This window comes from Glandiceps talaboti, chromosome 9, assembly GCF_964340395.1.
Source record: "Glandiceps talaboti chromosome 9, keGlaTala1.1, whole genome shotgun sequence".
NCBI lineage: Eukaryota > Metazoa > Hemichordata > Enteropneusta > Spengelidae > Glandiceps > Glandiceps talaboti.
In genome coordinates this window covers 9,573,730-9,590,459 of record NC_135557.1, presented here as the reverse complement: position 1 = coordinate 9,590,459, position 16,730 = coordinate 9,573,730, and the positions used below count along the sequence as shown (strand labels likewise).

Sequence of the window (16,730 nt, the reverse complement as noted above, 5' to 3'; positions counted from 1 at the left end):
CGTGATACAGCAATTCAAACGCACTAACATTGCTATTATTAACACAGACAACAAAAAAGGGTGTGTCTATTTCCGGTTGTCATCAACGATAAAATAATCCTGTACTTTGTTCGTCATCGTTTACTCGAATTCAATAAACTACGTAACATTTTGGAGACACGTTCCACACTTAGGTCTGTTATTTTGTCCACTAACACTTTTGTTCGAGGAACCAAAAATTGTGAGAACAAGAACTTCAGAATTCAAGTCAGAAAAAAACACCGGATGAAGGCGGCCGCCTACGTTCTGTAGAGTATGATTGTTTTCCTATGTAACACACTATTTCTGTTTAGGTTACTGTCACTCGCTCCGATTCCATTAAAAATGACGACAGTCAAATAGCCGTTGTCGAATCCCTTACAATAAGTAATAATACTAGCAAGGTAGCAGATTGCAATGTCACATTACATTCAATTGTTCCTTTTCCAACCAAAATTGACAACATTAGAAATAACAAAATATTTCAACATAAACTGAATTTAAGCTATCAAACTTATATCTTAAAATTACGTGTTTTCAAATAATTTCTGCGTATTTTCGGACCGCTGTGCCAGGGAGGACATGTTTTCCTTAAATATATGATTATTCAAATCAACATGTTAAACTTTACATATTCGTGTATTTCAAAACGTATTAATATATAATTGGGAAGTATAGCGAGTATAAGAGAAAAAATGTCAATTTTGTAAATAAAATATTTTGCGCGGGAAAGAGCTTCTAAAAAGTGTAGAATTGGAGAATACTTACCTTGCTTGGTCTCCTTGCTCCCAGGATGTAAAGGATAACAAGCGCAAGAAGGAATCCTAGACAAATCTGCCACATTTTGACGATTTTGTTTTCTCTCGTCGCTTCCGATAGAATTAAAGTGTTTTGTTATCAGCTAGAACTCATATGTCACCCGTTCACATATGTACGCAACACAATTGTACCGCCAGGGACATTCCACTTTGGGTTATTTTTGGAATGAGGGATATTTTATGCATTGAATTAATTTCATATAAAGGTTATATCGGGATCAACATTTTATTTAGCATAAAATGATGATTCTGTAAATAAAATATATGTTTTTGATCAAACTTATCACGCCGATTAAGTAAAAAACACAAACGTAATGTTATATCTAAATATGCACAATAGATGACGGTAAGTGATATACCAGACACCAGTAGAACTGACAAACACATGTAAAATTTTGAACCGGCATATCTGACAATCTCTGGGGATAGAGAAACGCTTTCTATCTTTAGAACCCAGTGTACCTGGATGAATGCACGAACATGTAGCACATATACGCATGCGCTAATATTAAATGTATTATATTGGTTTTGTGAAAATAATATAACAATTTTTTATGCAGCACGTGTACCGCAGCTGTTGATAGAACAATAATAAATGCCCTCAATGCGACAAAAAGACGAAAAAAGCAGGTGAGTAGAAGGTTATGTAGATGCACGTTAGATTAACGACTGTCTGAATCGGCACGCGTCATGCGATTTAGGTGTGTAAACAAAACAATGGGGACATGATGAGTTTACAAGCGGTCAGGGACATTAACTTGTTTTGTGAAAATTGTAGCCTTCGTGTTTATGCTAATAATACTTGTTATTGGTATATTTCAGATGCAATAAGAGGCGATATCAGTAGTTCAATATAGGAATAAAAACTAAATCATTTTAGTTATGTCTCAGACCCCTAACCCCTTCTAACTTAATTTGTCAAAATCGATAATTATTGGCGACAGTATTATCAATTTCAAATCGGTATGTACACGAAGTAATATGTAGATCTGTTCATACAAAGCCAGTATGGAGTGAGACAAATGATGTGTTGTTGACACTTCAATGCATTTTAGTGTTATGCATTTACTGTTATATATGCAAATTATTCCTTTTCTCGATTTGACGAATATTTGTAGGGATAAAGGAGATTCTATTAAAAGTAACATACTTGATGTCGGATAAGAACTAAAATGGTTCAAAGACCGACCATCAACTAAAATAACTTTTCAATACAACGGCTTGTTATACCCGCATTGTTGATATTGACTAATGACGTCATCATTTCTGACCGTCAAATGAATATAATGCATGATTACAGCAAGGTCACCTGATTAGCATTGTCCCATGCACCACGAATAACAATACCTATAAATATCTATCTAGGGTAACATTCATTGAAATAACTACATGTATAGGTAAACATATCAATAACGGTGAATGCAGTCGGTCAACGATCCTCAGAATGTGTTATGACTGCGTGTACCTGTACTTTATCTCGCTGTGTTTATCTGTATGTATGTATGTATGTATGTATGTATGTATGTATGTATGTATGTATGTATGTATGTATGTATGTATGGGTCAATTTACTAGAAATGTGCAAACGGGAAAATATATCTCTGCTAAAAGTAAATGACGTCTACGTATTGGAAATGCACATCGACAAAGAGGTTTCATTATCATTCAAATCAGCAAGTTCTTTCTACTCCACATACAAGCAGAATAGATTACAACAACAAGCAGCAAATCTCAAGGCAATGTCGTCACAGGGGCGAGTACTTCGGGATGCGGGAAAGATCCACCATTTCTTATCAGCCGCCTACCTGAACAACCACAGCATCGATGACAAACTAAGATCCTTTGTAGCAAGAGGACGGTTACAGCTACTCCAGTGTGAAAGCCTCATGTACCTGTACTACCCAACTACATATACAAAATCATGCAAAATATGTCGACACCCATCTGAAACAGCATCCCATATACTCAATGGTTGCACACAATTCCAGAAGTTGTATCAACAAAGACATAACCGGATAGTTAATATCATCTACAAGAAAATCCAAGATAGGAATGCTGATAATGAGACATACACTGACATTCTGATAAAACCCACGCTGTTTGATTCTAACAATGAAACATTCCAGCACCAACACACACACGTCCGGACATTGTTGTCATCAACAAACAATGCAAAAAGACTTGGTTGATAGAAATTGCCATTCCATACGATGCACATATTTCGAAATGCTGTGACACTAAGTTTGAGAAATACTTCCCACTATCACTGGAAATAAATAACTACGGGTTTCGTACTGAAGTTGTCGTATTAATACTAGGAAGCGTTGGCAATGTTCACTACAGATTTGTAAGTGGCCTTATGAAAGTAGGTTTTAATAAGAGTAACGCTAATTGTATTGCAAAATACTGCAGCATTAGTTCAATAATTGGTTCTTGTAATATCTGGAGAAAAAGATGCAAGCATTATAACAACTAACACACTACATCTGCCTTGTGATGTGGATAACATGTTCAAATGCAATTTGATATATTTCCTGCTAGATACAGTGTAAACCCAAAAATACTGTACCTGTACATAATGATTTAATGTATTTCGGAAATAAACATAATTTGATATGTATGTATGTATGTATGTATGTATGTATGTATGTATGTATGTATGTATGTATGTACGTACGTACGTGTGTGTGCGTGTGTATGTATGTATGTATGTAGGTATGTATGTATGTGTGTGTGTATGTATGTACGTACGTACGTATGTATGTATGTATGTATGTATGTACATGTATGTATGTATGTATGTATGTATGTATGTACATGTATGTATGTATGTATGTATGTATGTATGTATGTATGTATGTATGTATGTACATGTATGTATGTATGTATGTATGTATGTATGTATGTATGTATGTATGTACGTGTACATCTCCACTACGGAGGCCATATATGCTTTGGATGCATAGAAAAATGCCACTCGGCTAAGACTAGCATTTGTGTCCATACTCATATATAAATATATTTGAATAGTATAAATAGAACTGAATGTGACCATAATATTCATGACACACATGTGACTTAGAGGTCAGCAACGTGTAGACATTTACACATTCAACCAGGTTCTATAACAACATCATTTTAAAATGTAAAGTCCTGAAGGACAATGAACATGTTTTATATGATTACACGACGATTCTGTCGTTTTAGCTTGTCCTTTTTAACTGGAACTACCATAAAGGGAGATGTTACTTGGTCGAGCAACAGCAGAGGTTATACTTACAGCAAAGCATCACTCAGAATCATCACTTTGTCGATCACACGGACTTAATCTGTTATTAAAGATGACCTAGAGGACAACTACCTATATCGTAGGTTGGAAGGACAATCGGGTGGGGTGGGGTGGGGTTGACACTAATTATAAAACATGACTTTCATTATTCATTAACTTCATTCGTTATGGGTAATTACATAATCCTGGAATAAGATGATATATTATAGAGTATGTCCAACACACAATCTTCTAAACTAAATCCAAACGAAATTAATTTTCGATGATGACATCCCTCAAAATAACATGAATCTAATTTTTTTTCACTTACAACACAATTAAGATATTTTATTTTATTCAGTGAGGGAGAGGTGCCTGGCAATGGTAAATGTTATCAACTAAAATCATATGCATTACTCTTTCACTCACACATACACACGTGCACGCACGCACGCACACACACACACACACACACACACATACACACAGATATATATAGAGTAAGCCTCAGAGTTGTCTGACGATCGCACTATGCGTGAAACTCCGAGTTACAACCAAGAAAGAGTTCCAGTACTACCAAAACTATATATATATATATATAACTCGGTGAGTATCAATCTGCTAAGACAGTGCTCTATACCGCAGTGGCAGAGCGTAATAGTTTTGGTAGTACTGGAACTCTTTCTTGGTTGTAACTCGGAGTTTCACGCATAGTGCGATCATCAGACACTCTGAGTGTCTGATGATCGCACTATGCGTGAAACTCCGAGTTACAACCAAGAAAGAGTTCCAGTACTACCAAAAAAAAAAAAAAAAAAAAAAAAAAAAAAAAAAAAAAAAATATATATATATATATATATATATATATATATATATATAAATATATATTCAATGTCTCTCTCTACCTGTATGTACGAGTGTGAATGAGTGACAATTCCAGTATGGCCAATACATTAAAAGACAAACCGGGTACAATAGAAACATAGAGTGGAGAATAGTTTATGTTCAGCTGGTCTACCTATAGAAAACATAACTTACACACTGAAACATAACAACAGGTAATCCCCAAAATGTAACACTGGTGGAGAATCTCTCTCTCTCTCTCTCTCTCTCTCTCTCTCTCTCTCTCTCTCTCTCTCTCTCTCTCTCTCTCTCTCTCTCTCTCTCTCTCTCTCTCTCTCTCTCTCTCTCTCTCTCTCTCTCTCTCTCTCTCTCTCTCTCTCTCTCTCTCTCTCTCTCTCTCTCTCTCTCTCTCGAGTGCGAGCGAGTTACTATACCTGTGTGGCTAATTCTAAGCTAGCCAGATCCTGGAAAGACATCTAGCATTGACAATTGTCTACGTTAAACTGATCTATCTATAAAGAACATAATTTGTACACTGAAACATAACACCAGAAAGTCACTAAAACGCAACACCGTGTATACAACGATGACATTTTGTAAGGTAAATGTACTATAAATTTGACAGTCGAAATGCTGGTTTTAATTGCATGCTGTTACAAGGGGAAATAAGCAAAAATACGACTGTTGGTAAAAACGAATACGTTTCCATACCTGTAGGGCTCTCGACCAACCAGTCTGCGAGATTGACAGGTGTCGTATTATAGAAGATATACTTACTATATATACTAGACAATATACTTGATAAATATAATAGAAAATACGCAAATGAAAGACATACTATACGACAATACATAATTTTGCTAGATATATGGGACAATACACCCTAGCTTACTGATGTTTCCATGATTTTATATATAAGATAATGAAGGAATAACATGTACACATATACGGATGTTCCTTAGAATAAACACATATCGTGCAAGTATGCTTAGTTATTAGTTATTTTAAATACGTTGGTAACACCTTCATACCTCTCTTATCGAAATGTATATATCGAGAAAGGAATTAAACAATATAGGCTCAACGTGAAAACGTGCACTTCACAAAATATAGCAACCATTTTCCCCATAAAGGCCAAGGTCAAACTATAATGGTAAGAGTATGTGTAGCTTATAACGTCTGTAATATTTTATACATGGTGACTACGGACGGCAGCGCGCACAGGACGGACGGACATGGTTATACTTATTATAACATAATTAAAGTTCTTTCTGGCCTGCCCTTAGCTTAACGTAACTAAGAACAAAAATCTAAAGGGCTCGCCCTTCCTGAAATCATCCCCTTAGCATTAGGTTTTACTATTGTCTTATATTAATCGGAAATATAGGGTTATATATCCATTCACTAAACCATTCTTTATTGCTTAACAAACCCTTCATATGTACAAATAAATTTAAAAAGATAAACAAATGAAACAATAAAAAAGCCAACAGAGATAATTAATAAGATATGTATAGTACATCAACATAGTGTCAAGATGGTTTACTGCGGAATGCTTTTTTTCAGGTTCTTTTTAGGGATTTTGCATTTTGGTCATTTTTGCCATTTTCTCAAAGTACATTTGATTAACATGTTCCTTTGGCAAGAGCCCCTTTCAGCTATGTTTGCGTGCCTTTACCATAATTACAATTATCATATCATTATTGATATTGTAGCCTGTAGGCATTCTGTAAATACATTGCATTTGTGAGTTTCCAAAATGTCACTTGTAAAAAATTAAAAACAATTAGGCTAACAAATTTGCCGATTACTGTTTTTGAATATTAATGTCTTAATAATGAATGGTCAATGTTAGCTCTCGGAAATTAAGATGCTAAACTGTTACATAGTATTCATAGTACTAGGTACGGACCAATATCAGCTATATCTCATAATGTGTTAGCATTGTATGCAAATATTTAAAAATTATTATACTGATACAAGGTTGAAAAGTCAGATACGAAACGGCACCTGTATTTGACTACTTGACTGGGATGCACTTATCACGACCCCTCCTATATGTAGTCAGTATTTGAACAGTATGCAGATTGCCTTTGGCATTTTGTATGCAAATACCTAGGACGCCCTACTCTACATATATAGGTGTACATTGTTTTTCACCAGTTTTACACAGTTCATTACGCTGTGTAACTTACCCTGAACTAATCGTTGCATCTAAATCCGTTGATTTATCAACCATGTTAGGAAAATCTTCGCTCATTTTGCTGTTCTGGCTATTCACATGGAACAGCCACAATGTTAGTGGTCAGCGTGACATCAACGAATGTATATCCGGTGAGAACTACTGTTACCGGTCTGACGTATGTGCTTTTGTGTTTACCATACCAACTGACTCGGGGAGAATGTGTTCTGATGTCGAGCAAACTGTCGTTGATCTTGCGGAAGTGCTAGATTCGCTGGAGCTACATGGCAGTAAACTTGAACAGCAAGACCGACGAATTACAGTTAATGACCAGGAGATTGATAACTGGGCAGATATATTGGCTCAGCTAAGCGATCGATCAGTGCAGCAGGGAGCACGAATATCCGAACTAGACGACCAGAGTGAATTGCTGCAGAGAAATCAACAAGGCCTAAGGGTACAAATAAGTGATGCCCTAGAGCGACATGAACAAAATGTGTTGAACGTAACTGATTACAGTGACGTGATTGATGATCATAACAATGAACTTCGCAGACTGGACAATGCTATTCACGACTGTGATACTAAGATAGACACACAAATTGCAGAACTACACGACAAATTAGCAATACAACAAGAAAAACAGCAACAGCATAATGAAGATATGGCAACTTTCAAAGATACAGTGGCGTCCCTGTTACCAGATTTGGGTAAGTGGTGCCATTCAAAATATACGTATGTCATATCGGCCAGTTACTTTATAGCATCATTTAGGTAAGCATACAGGATAAAACAATTTGTTTTAAAGGTAATATATTTGTTTTGAGAATACAGCATCCCTCCATGATGACATGATATGCACATATTTTGGTTAACCATGGAATTCCTTGAGATGGAAAAGTATATGAAATGGAGTGATTGGCATCAGCGCTGAACTATATGTTCTACTTATACCGCGTTCCATTTATCATGACCACCCCAAGCCTCGATATAATTGACAAGTTCTCAAAATCCATAGTTATCGTTCCGATGTTTACATACATTCTAGTCGTGGCTACCCAAAACAATCTCTGCTAGGGATACTGCCTACGAGAAATAATCGAACTCCCCACGTTCGAACTACTTCGCGCCGGAAGTCACACAGTTCATTTCTTCCATGTCATTACAAATTGGCTTAGGTTTGTTTTTTTTTTTTTTTTTTTTTTTCATTTTTTTTCATTATTAGGATGTATCAGTACCTTGATAATGCGAAGGTATCTGAGTCGTTCAGCCTGCAAGGTTAGACGCGTAATACGCCCTACCATCAGGGACCGGTCAGTTTCTTCGGCCTGGGGGGCTCACCCTGTTTTTTAAATTGGCAGGGGGTCATGCTGTTTTAAAAAATATGGATGGGGGGGGGGGCGTCATTGTGATTTGGATTGTGATGGGAGAAAAAATCCTTTTCTACAATGGTATATAGCCTTGTCTGAAATGTGGTACATGTAAAAATTTGTTCCTGTCCCCGTTTCTTACATATTACCTAGCCACCACACTAGTTACAGAACATGTCATGTAAATGCTTGGCTGTTTCACAACCAATGCTTCACTTATATGCACTTTGGGCAAAAATGAACTTGAAGGTTTCGTAATGGTAATCTTCTAATTAAAGATAGTTTATAAAAGAAGTTAATCTAAATTGTTCTACTCATCAGTATGAACTTGTCAGAAGGGATTAATACACTGTCTATTTTGTATACTACATGTTATTGACACTACAAATCACCACATCTCATCAGATTCCAGTTTCTATTGTACACTATGTATGACCATCTATAGTTCTCTAACATAGCGGTGACTTTACTATACATGCAATATTAATGTCCCTATACCAATGTTACGGGCCCATTTTATGTGACATGGGAAATCCATTTATAACTTACATTTTCGTTAGCTTTTCGAAGCTTGGGAAATGTTACCACAAAGGCTATGAATAACCTAAAAATTGCCTTAATAGAACAAAAAAACAGATGTGCCGGAGGGGGGGGGGGACCCCAAGGACTCCCTTACCCCCCAGAGGTTACTCTTATATTCAACCAACAATCAGATGAACCAACAACCTTTTTACTGTCATAATGGTATTAAAGCTTTCTTAAATATTTTCAACCTATTCTAATTTGAGATGATACTGTCTTTTAAAGATGTGAAATGTTTGCCAAGATAATCTAAAACTGCCTTAAACTCCAAATCTCCCCTACCAATGATACTACCATTAGATGTGCTGACCTTTACTACATGTGTATGATGATGCGATTTAACTTTTTAAGAACATTTGTCGACCCTATGTACATTTTAAAGAATAGTTTCTGATAATTGATGGTGCTGCCTTGTAAAGCATGGATTGAGGTATTGCTTGAAAGGGTCTGAATAGCCTAAATATTGGCTTGAGGCTTCTAGAGGGAGACCCCCTCGGACTAATCATATGAGATGGACATACCCCGGTCTCAAGCTCTTCCCCTCTTACTGTCAAAGTGCTATCAAACTATATTTCAAAAGTATTTCAACCCGGTGTAGTTGTTTTATTTTTTTTACATGTTCGTGCTGTCTTGTAAAGCTTGGAAATTATTGTCTGAAATGGTCTGAATAGTTTCGAAATTGACCTTTCAGAATAAAAAAAAAAACTTCCAGGGTTTCTAAGGGGAGACGTCCTAGGACCCCCATAACAGATATACATATTCCCGTCATAAGCTTTCCCCCCTACCTTTCACTGTCAAGATGCTATTACACTCCTTTTGGAATATATTTATCCTGTGTATTCAATAATTATAATTATGATAGTGCTAACCCGAGATCTTATAAAGTAGATGCAAGACAGTCACGCAGTCAACACTGAGTCACGATCAAAATTACCTGTCATGTGAATATTATATATATATATATATATATATATATATATATATATATATATATATATATATATATATATATATAACTCTGCTAAGACAGTGCTCTATATCGCAGTGGCAGAGCGTAATAGTAACAAAACTATATATATATATATATATATATATATATATATATATATATATATATATATATATATATATATATGGGGGTCATCATGTTTTACATTTATGTGATGGGGGGTCAGCCTATTTTTGGTTTTACAGATGGGGTCAATGAGTTTTGGCCGACCCGATTTAAGAATCCACCCCAGGCTGGAGAAACTTACCCATCCCTAAATTGTCAGGGAGCTAGTTCATGCGCGCGGGAGAGTTGGGATTCGGTTTTCCCTGACTCTCTTCTTAAACTTTGTGGTCTGGTAGTAGAAACCCCAGAGGGGGAGACTGAACCGAGACTACACAAATACATAGCCAGTGAGTGTATATTAGGTGTCTATAAGTTGCAAAACGAGCTATTATAATAACACAGTCATATTAACAGTAATTAACAAACAACATATATGTAAGGACAGCACAGTTTAGGTCACAATACCAACATAATATTTAAACACAAAGTATATCTTGGATTTTCTTCATCTTCGTATAAGGTCATCAGTTTTGCAGACACATTGCGCGATCTCTCAAGCCAACTGTTACATCCTTGTTCGTACGGACATGGAATCTAACCTCAACTCAAACTGCTCTATGCCTAGACGCTGGAGTTCATCTCCAATACAGAGACCCAATATGCTTTAGATGAGTAGAAAAAAATCATTTGTGTCCATACTCAAAATAAATAAAACTAACTGCTGTGACCAGCATTGTTGTTTTATAATACCGCGATGGGTTGACTGTAGGCTGTGTGTTTTAGAGAGGACACGGCTTATGTACACAGACAATTTATCCAATTTGTTATCATCCGATGCGTTTGGCGTCGGTTGCTATATAGGTACTCCGGTATATATAATGATGATAATATTGACCTTTTTTAGAACAAAACAATGACCACCAATTGCTAGTAGAGTCTAAACATTCAAGGGATAAGTTTATATGAATATGTTAAATAAGACGTTTTTTGTATTTTAGGGACCGGTCAGTTTCTCCAGCCTGGGGGGGGGGTTCTTAAATCGGGCAGACAAAAAAGTCACTGACCCCCCCTATCTGTAAAACCCAAAACAGGCTGACCCCCCTATCACTTAATTCTAAAACATGATAACCCCCCACCCCCATATATGATATTCGCATGAGTGACAGGTATTTTTTGATCGTGACTCAGTGTGGACTGCTTGACTGTCTTGCATCTACTTTATAAGATCCCGGGTTAGCATTATCACAATTATAATTATTGACTACTCAGGGTAAATATATTTGAAAAGGAGTTTAATAGCATCTTGACAGTGAAAGGTAGGGGGAAAGCTTGAGAAGGGAATATGTACAGCTGTCATGGGGGTCCTAGGGGGTCTCCCAGGAGGTTTTTAACTCTGAAAAGTCAATTTTGAGACTATTCAGACATTTTTAGAAAATCATTTCCAAGCTTTACAAGACAGCACCAACATGTAAAAAGCAACTACATAAGGTTTAAATATTTTTGAAATATAGTTTGATAGGATCTTGACAGTAAGAGGTAGGGAAGAGATCTTGAGACTGGAATGTGTACACCTCATGGGGGGGGGGGGTCCTAGGGGGTTTCCCCCTAGAAGCCCTGGAGGTTTATTCCCTGAAAAGTAAATTTTGAGACTATTCAGACCCTTTCAGACAATAATTTCCAAGCCTTACAAGACAACACCAACATGCAAAAACTACTACAAAGGGTTGAAATACTTTTGAAATATACTTTGATAGCATCTTGACAGTAAGAGGGGAAGAGCTTGAGACTGGGATATGTCCACCTCATGCGGGGGGTCTGAGGGGGTCTCCCTCTAGAAGCCCTGCAGGATTTTTACTCTTATAGCCAATATTTACGCTATTTAGACCCTTCAAGCAATAAGTTAATCCATGCTTTACAAGACAGCAAGTATCAGAAACTATTCTTTATAACTTACACTAAGGGTTGAAATATGTTCTTCAAAAGTTAAATGGCATCATTATATACATGTAGGTCAGCACATCTAATGGTAGTATCATTGGTAGGGGAGATTTGGAGATTAAGTCAATTTTAGACTATCTTGGCAAATATTTCACATCTTGAAAAGACAATATCATCTCAAATTAGAATAGGGTGAAAATATTTAAGAAAAGTTTAATACCATTATGACAGTCAAAAGGTTGTTGGTGCATCTGATTGTTGGTTGAATGCATGAGTGACCTCTGGGGGTGAGGTACTTGGGGTTTTCCCCCTGGCAGATATGGAGTTTTTTGCTTGAGATACTAAGGCAATGTTTAGGTTATTCATAACCTTTGAGGTAATATTTCCAAGCTTCGAAAAGCTAACCTAAATGTACGTTTTAATGAGTTTCCTATATCACATGAAATAGACATGTAACATTAGTATAGGGGCATTAATATATGTATTATAAAGTCACCGGTATGTTAGAGAACTTTAGGTGGTCATACCTAGTGTATAATAGAAACTGGAATCTGATGAGATGTGGTGATTTGTAGTGTCAATAACATGACTAGTAGAACAATTTAGATTAACTTCATTTATAAACTATCTATGGAAATTGCCATTACGAAACCTTCAAGTCACAAGTTCACTTTTGCCCCAAACTGCAATATAAGTGAAGCATTGATTGTGAAACAGCCAAGCATTTACATGACATGTTCTGTAACTAGTGCGGTAGCTAGGTAATACATGTATATGTATATGTATAGTTATGTTTGAACTAATAAGTAATATTAAAGAATTCATGTAAGAAACAGGGACAAGAACAAATATTGACATGTACCACATTTCAGACAAGGCTATATGCCATTGTAGAAAGGATTTTTTTCTTCCATCACAATTTAAAACACAATTTTCATAACAGCATGACCCCCTACTGCCAATTTCAAACACAGGGTGACCCCCTACCAATCCACCGCCCCCCCCCCCAAAGGCCGAAGAAACTGACCGGTCCCTTAGCACAACTGAACTGAGTAGGTTTAGTAATGTTATAGACATGGCAAGGTGTCTGTCTGTCTGTCTCTGTGTGTGTGTGAATGTGTGTAAACAAGTTAAAGTCAAAAACCGCTTGACCGATTGCCATAACATTTAGAGGGTGTATTAACTTGGATGTCTAGTTCGGAAATTGTTAAAATCAAAATGAACTTACCAGCGGTGTGTGATTTGGGTAAAGAAAATGCCATTTTTGGTCAAAAAATTAACTCAAAAAATACTGGGTAGATCAGTCTGAAATTTGGTAGGGACTTTTTAGAGGGGTTTAGATTAAGATTGTTCATGACGATGAGACCGTCAGTGCTATGCAAATTAGGGCTAAGAATGTGACTTTTGGTCAAAACCATATATCTAAAAAAGTACTTGGTCAATTACACTGAAAATTGGTGAGATGTTTCTGTAAGGTTTATTCTAAATATTTTATTTAAAACATTTTGACACTATCACCCCTAGCAACCATGACAACGCCCTTAGGAACAGCCAAATGGTGTTGTGTTTCACAAAAAAACAACAACATGGATTTAGACTAGTTAACAAATATTAAAAAAGTATCTGCAAGTATGCATAGCAACAAGACCACAGCCAAATGAGTATATATATTGCAAAAATAACAGCATTGATTGATACACAAGTGAATAACCATTCAAAAATTGTATGTAAATGTGCCTTGCAAAAAGACCACGCCCATGGCAACAGCCAAATGATCACGTATATTACAAGGATAACATTGAAAATTCATAGACGAGTTAACGAACATTCAAAAAATGTATGCAAATATATCTTGCAACATGACCATGCCCATAGTAACACACAAGTGACCACGTATATTGCAAAGATAACAACAGGACCGAATAGTCAACTGGATAATGATTCATCAAATGACACCTACACTTAGCATGGATCATAATACAAACAGTACAGTTGTGCTACGATGCCATTGGAGCTATTTTTTTTAGCTTGCCCTTCTAACTGGAACTACCATAAAGGGAGATGTTACTTGGTCGAGCAAAAGCAGAGGTATACATACAGTGAAGCATCATCACGTTGTCTATCATTTGGAGGTACCCTGGTTGTTATTGAAGATGAACTCGAGGACAACTACCTAAATGGTAGGTAGAAAGGACTGAGGGGGGGGGGGGGGTTGTGGAGGGTGTAACTAATTATATGAAAATGACTTTCATAATTCACCAAATGTTGTTGGTAGGTATTTACATAATCTTGAAATACGATGAAATGTTATAGAGAATGTCAGACACAAAACCTTATTATAAATCAAAATGAAATAAATTTTCTATGACGACACACCTCAAAATAACATGAAATTAAATTGTTTTCACTTGAAACAAAATTTAGGTGTTTGATTTTGTGCAATGAGGGAGAGGTGCCTGGCAACGGTACCTGTTGTATCAACTTAAATTATAAACATTACTCTCTGACTCAGTTGTGTCCTTTTGTCAAAACGGAAGACAACATTAGTTATTATTTACGACGATGAACAACATGAACACATATGCATATACATATACAGACAGACACAAACACAGACATACACACATACACACATACATACATACATACGTACATACATACATACATACATACATACATACATTCATACATACATACATACATTCATACCTACAGACAAACACCCGTGCACACATACGTTATATATATATATATAAGCAAGTAAATGAAATACAGGTTTATTATAATGAATGGAAATTCCATGCCTTTTGTGTTATCTATAACACATAAAAGAACAGTTTTATAATTTATCAGATAAGATTTTGTCAAAAGTTATTATGTATAATATATATATATATATATATATATATATATATATATATATATATATATATATATATATATATATATATATATATATATAATTTTGGTAGTACTGGAACTCTTTCTTGGTTGTAACTCGGAGTTTTACGCATAGTGCGATCATCAGACAATTCTGATGATCGCACTATGCGTGAAACTCCGAGTTACAACCAAGAAAGAGTTCCAGTACTACCAAAACTATTACGCTCTGCCACTGTGGTATAGAACACTGTCTTAGCAGATTGACACTCACCGAGTTATATATATATATATATGTGTGTGTGTGTGTGTGTGTGTGTGTGTGTGTGTGTGTGTGTGTGTGTGTGTGTGTGTGTGTGTGTGTGTGTCTGTGTGTGTATGTGTGTGTGTGTGTGTGTGTGTGTGTGTGTGTGTGTGTGTTAAGTCTTCAGTGGGGTCATCAAGAAACTACTTCATTTTATCGTCACAGGTAATTGTCAGGGAAGGTACCACTTCTGGATTGGTTTAACACGGACAGATGTAAATGTAGATGTAAATGCTCCCTGGGCTTGGACCGACAATTCTCAGGTATTTGTTCTTCAAACGTATTTTCTCAAACGAGGTAATAATGCCAGTGATATGTTGATGCACGAATGCCATTATGGTGACTCAGGGGTATTTACACTTGTGCTTGCAGTGTTATGCATTACACTTTACTCGCTTTGCTTGTAAAAATATGGGTGCAGAGAAAACAGTATGCACTCGCGTGCAAATACCCTCATATACCCCGAGTACGGTACAATTGCGCCCTCGCGTTATAGGCCACTGCCCGAATAGTGTATGTCTTGCTGTTTTGAATACCCATCTAATACCAAAAAATATAAAAGGGACATTTCGATGAATACCATTTTCAAACATGATTCTAATTGTTAGCAGAGTAAACAGAGTTATATCTTGTTGATTAAATATAACCTAAGGTATGATGAGAAGTAATATTCGTTTGACATTTGTTCATCTATGACAGAACATTCTTAGGCAAATTTCTACTTACTAGTAAATGAATTTGGTGAACACAAATTATAAACAAATTTAACACCATTAGGTGCATGCGTATATTGCTTTGCTATATACTGTGAAGGCTATATGCATGTAAGCGCTATAGTAAACTGACATTGTATTCAGATTTATCGCGTATATAAACACCAACTTGATTGATACTCCAATTAAATGTATTTTCAAGTAGAGAAAAACATATTAATTTTAAGCGATGAGCAATTTTTCATTCACATAACTAATTGTAATGGTCATTATAACATATTGAAGGAATTCAATATCGAGTAATGCATCCCTACCGTGATATTGAAGTAATGATTTTATGCTTTGTCGCTTATACTAATGGTATTTATACACACACACGCACACACGCACACGCACACACACACACACACACACAGCACGCACGCACGCACGCACGCACGCACGCACACACACACACGTGTGTGTGTGTATCTTTAAAACTGTATAGTAAGTACGAACTCGTACTGGCATGTAATTAATCAAAATACTTAATATTTTCGACTTATCTCTGATTGTTTTAGTTCACGTACAGTCACTGGGCGCCTGGTGAACCTAATAACGACAAAGGGAGTGGTGAAAACTGTGCTATGCTATTTCATAACGGGAACTGTCATTGGAATGATTCTCTCTGTCACAACAGCTTAGGCTTCATTTGCGAGAAACCGTCAAGTAAGGAAACAACTAAAAATACAAACCTCATGGGACTATCTTTGGAGAAATG

General features: G+C 36.2%; 1 protein-coding gene across 1 annotated transcript in view; it reads right to left on the bottom strand.

Annotated features, from left to right (window-relative positions):
- The window catches only part of LOC144440343 (cyclic GMP-AMP synthase-like), a 3,810-nt gene extending 2,874 nt beyond the window's left edge, over positions 1 to 936 (bottom strand). The window contains exon 1 of the mRNA XM_078129705.1: positions 787 to 936. Within this exon, the coding sequence (XP_077985831.1) occupies positions 787 to 861 (75 nt within the window). The 5' untranslated portion in view covers positions 862 to 936. The remainder of the gene's footprint in view (positions 1 to 786) is intronic.
- Positions 937 to 16,730: the final 15,794 nt, after the last annotated feature.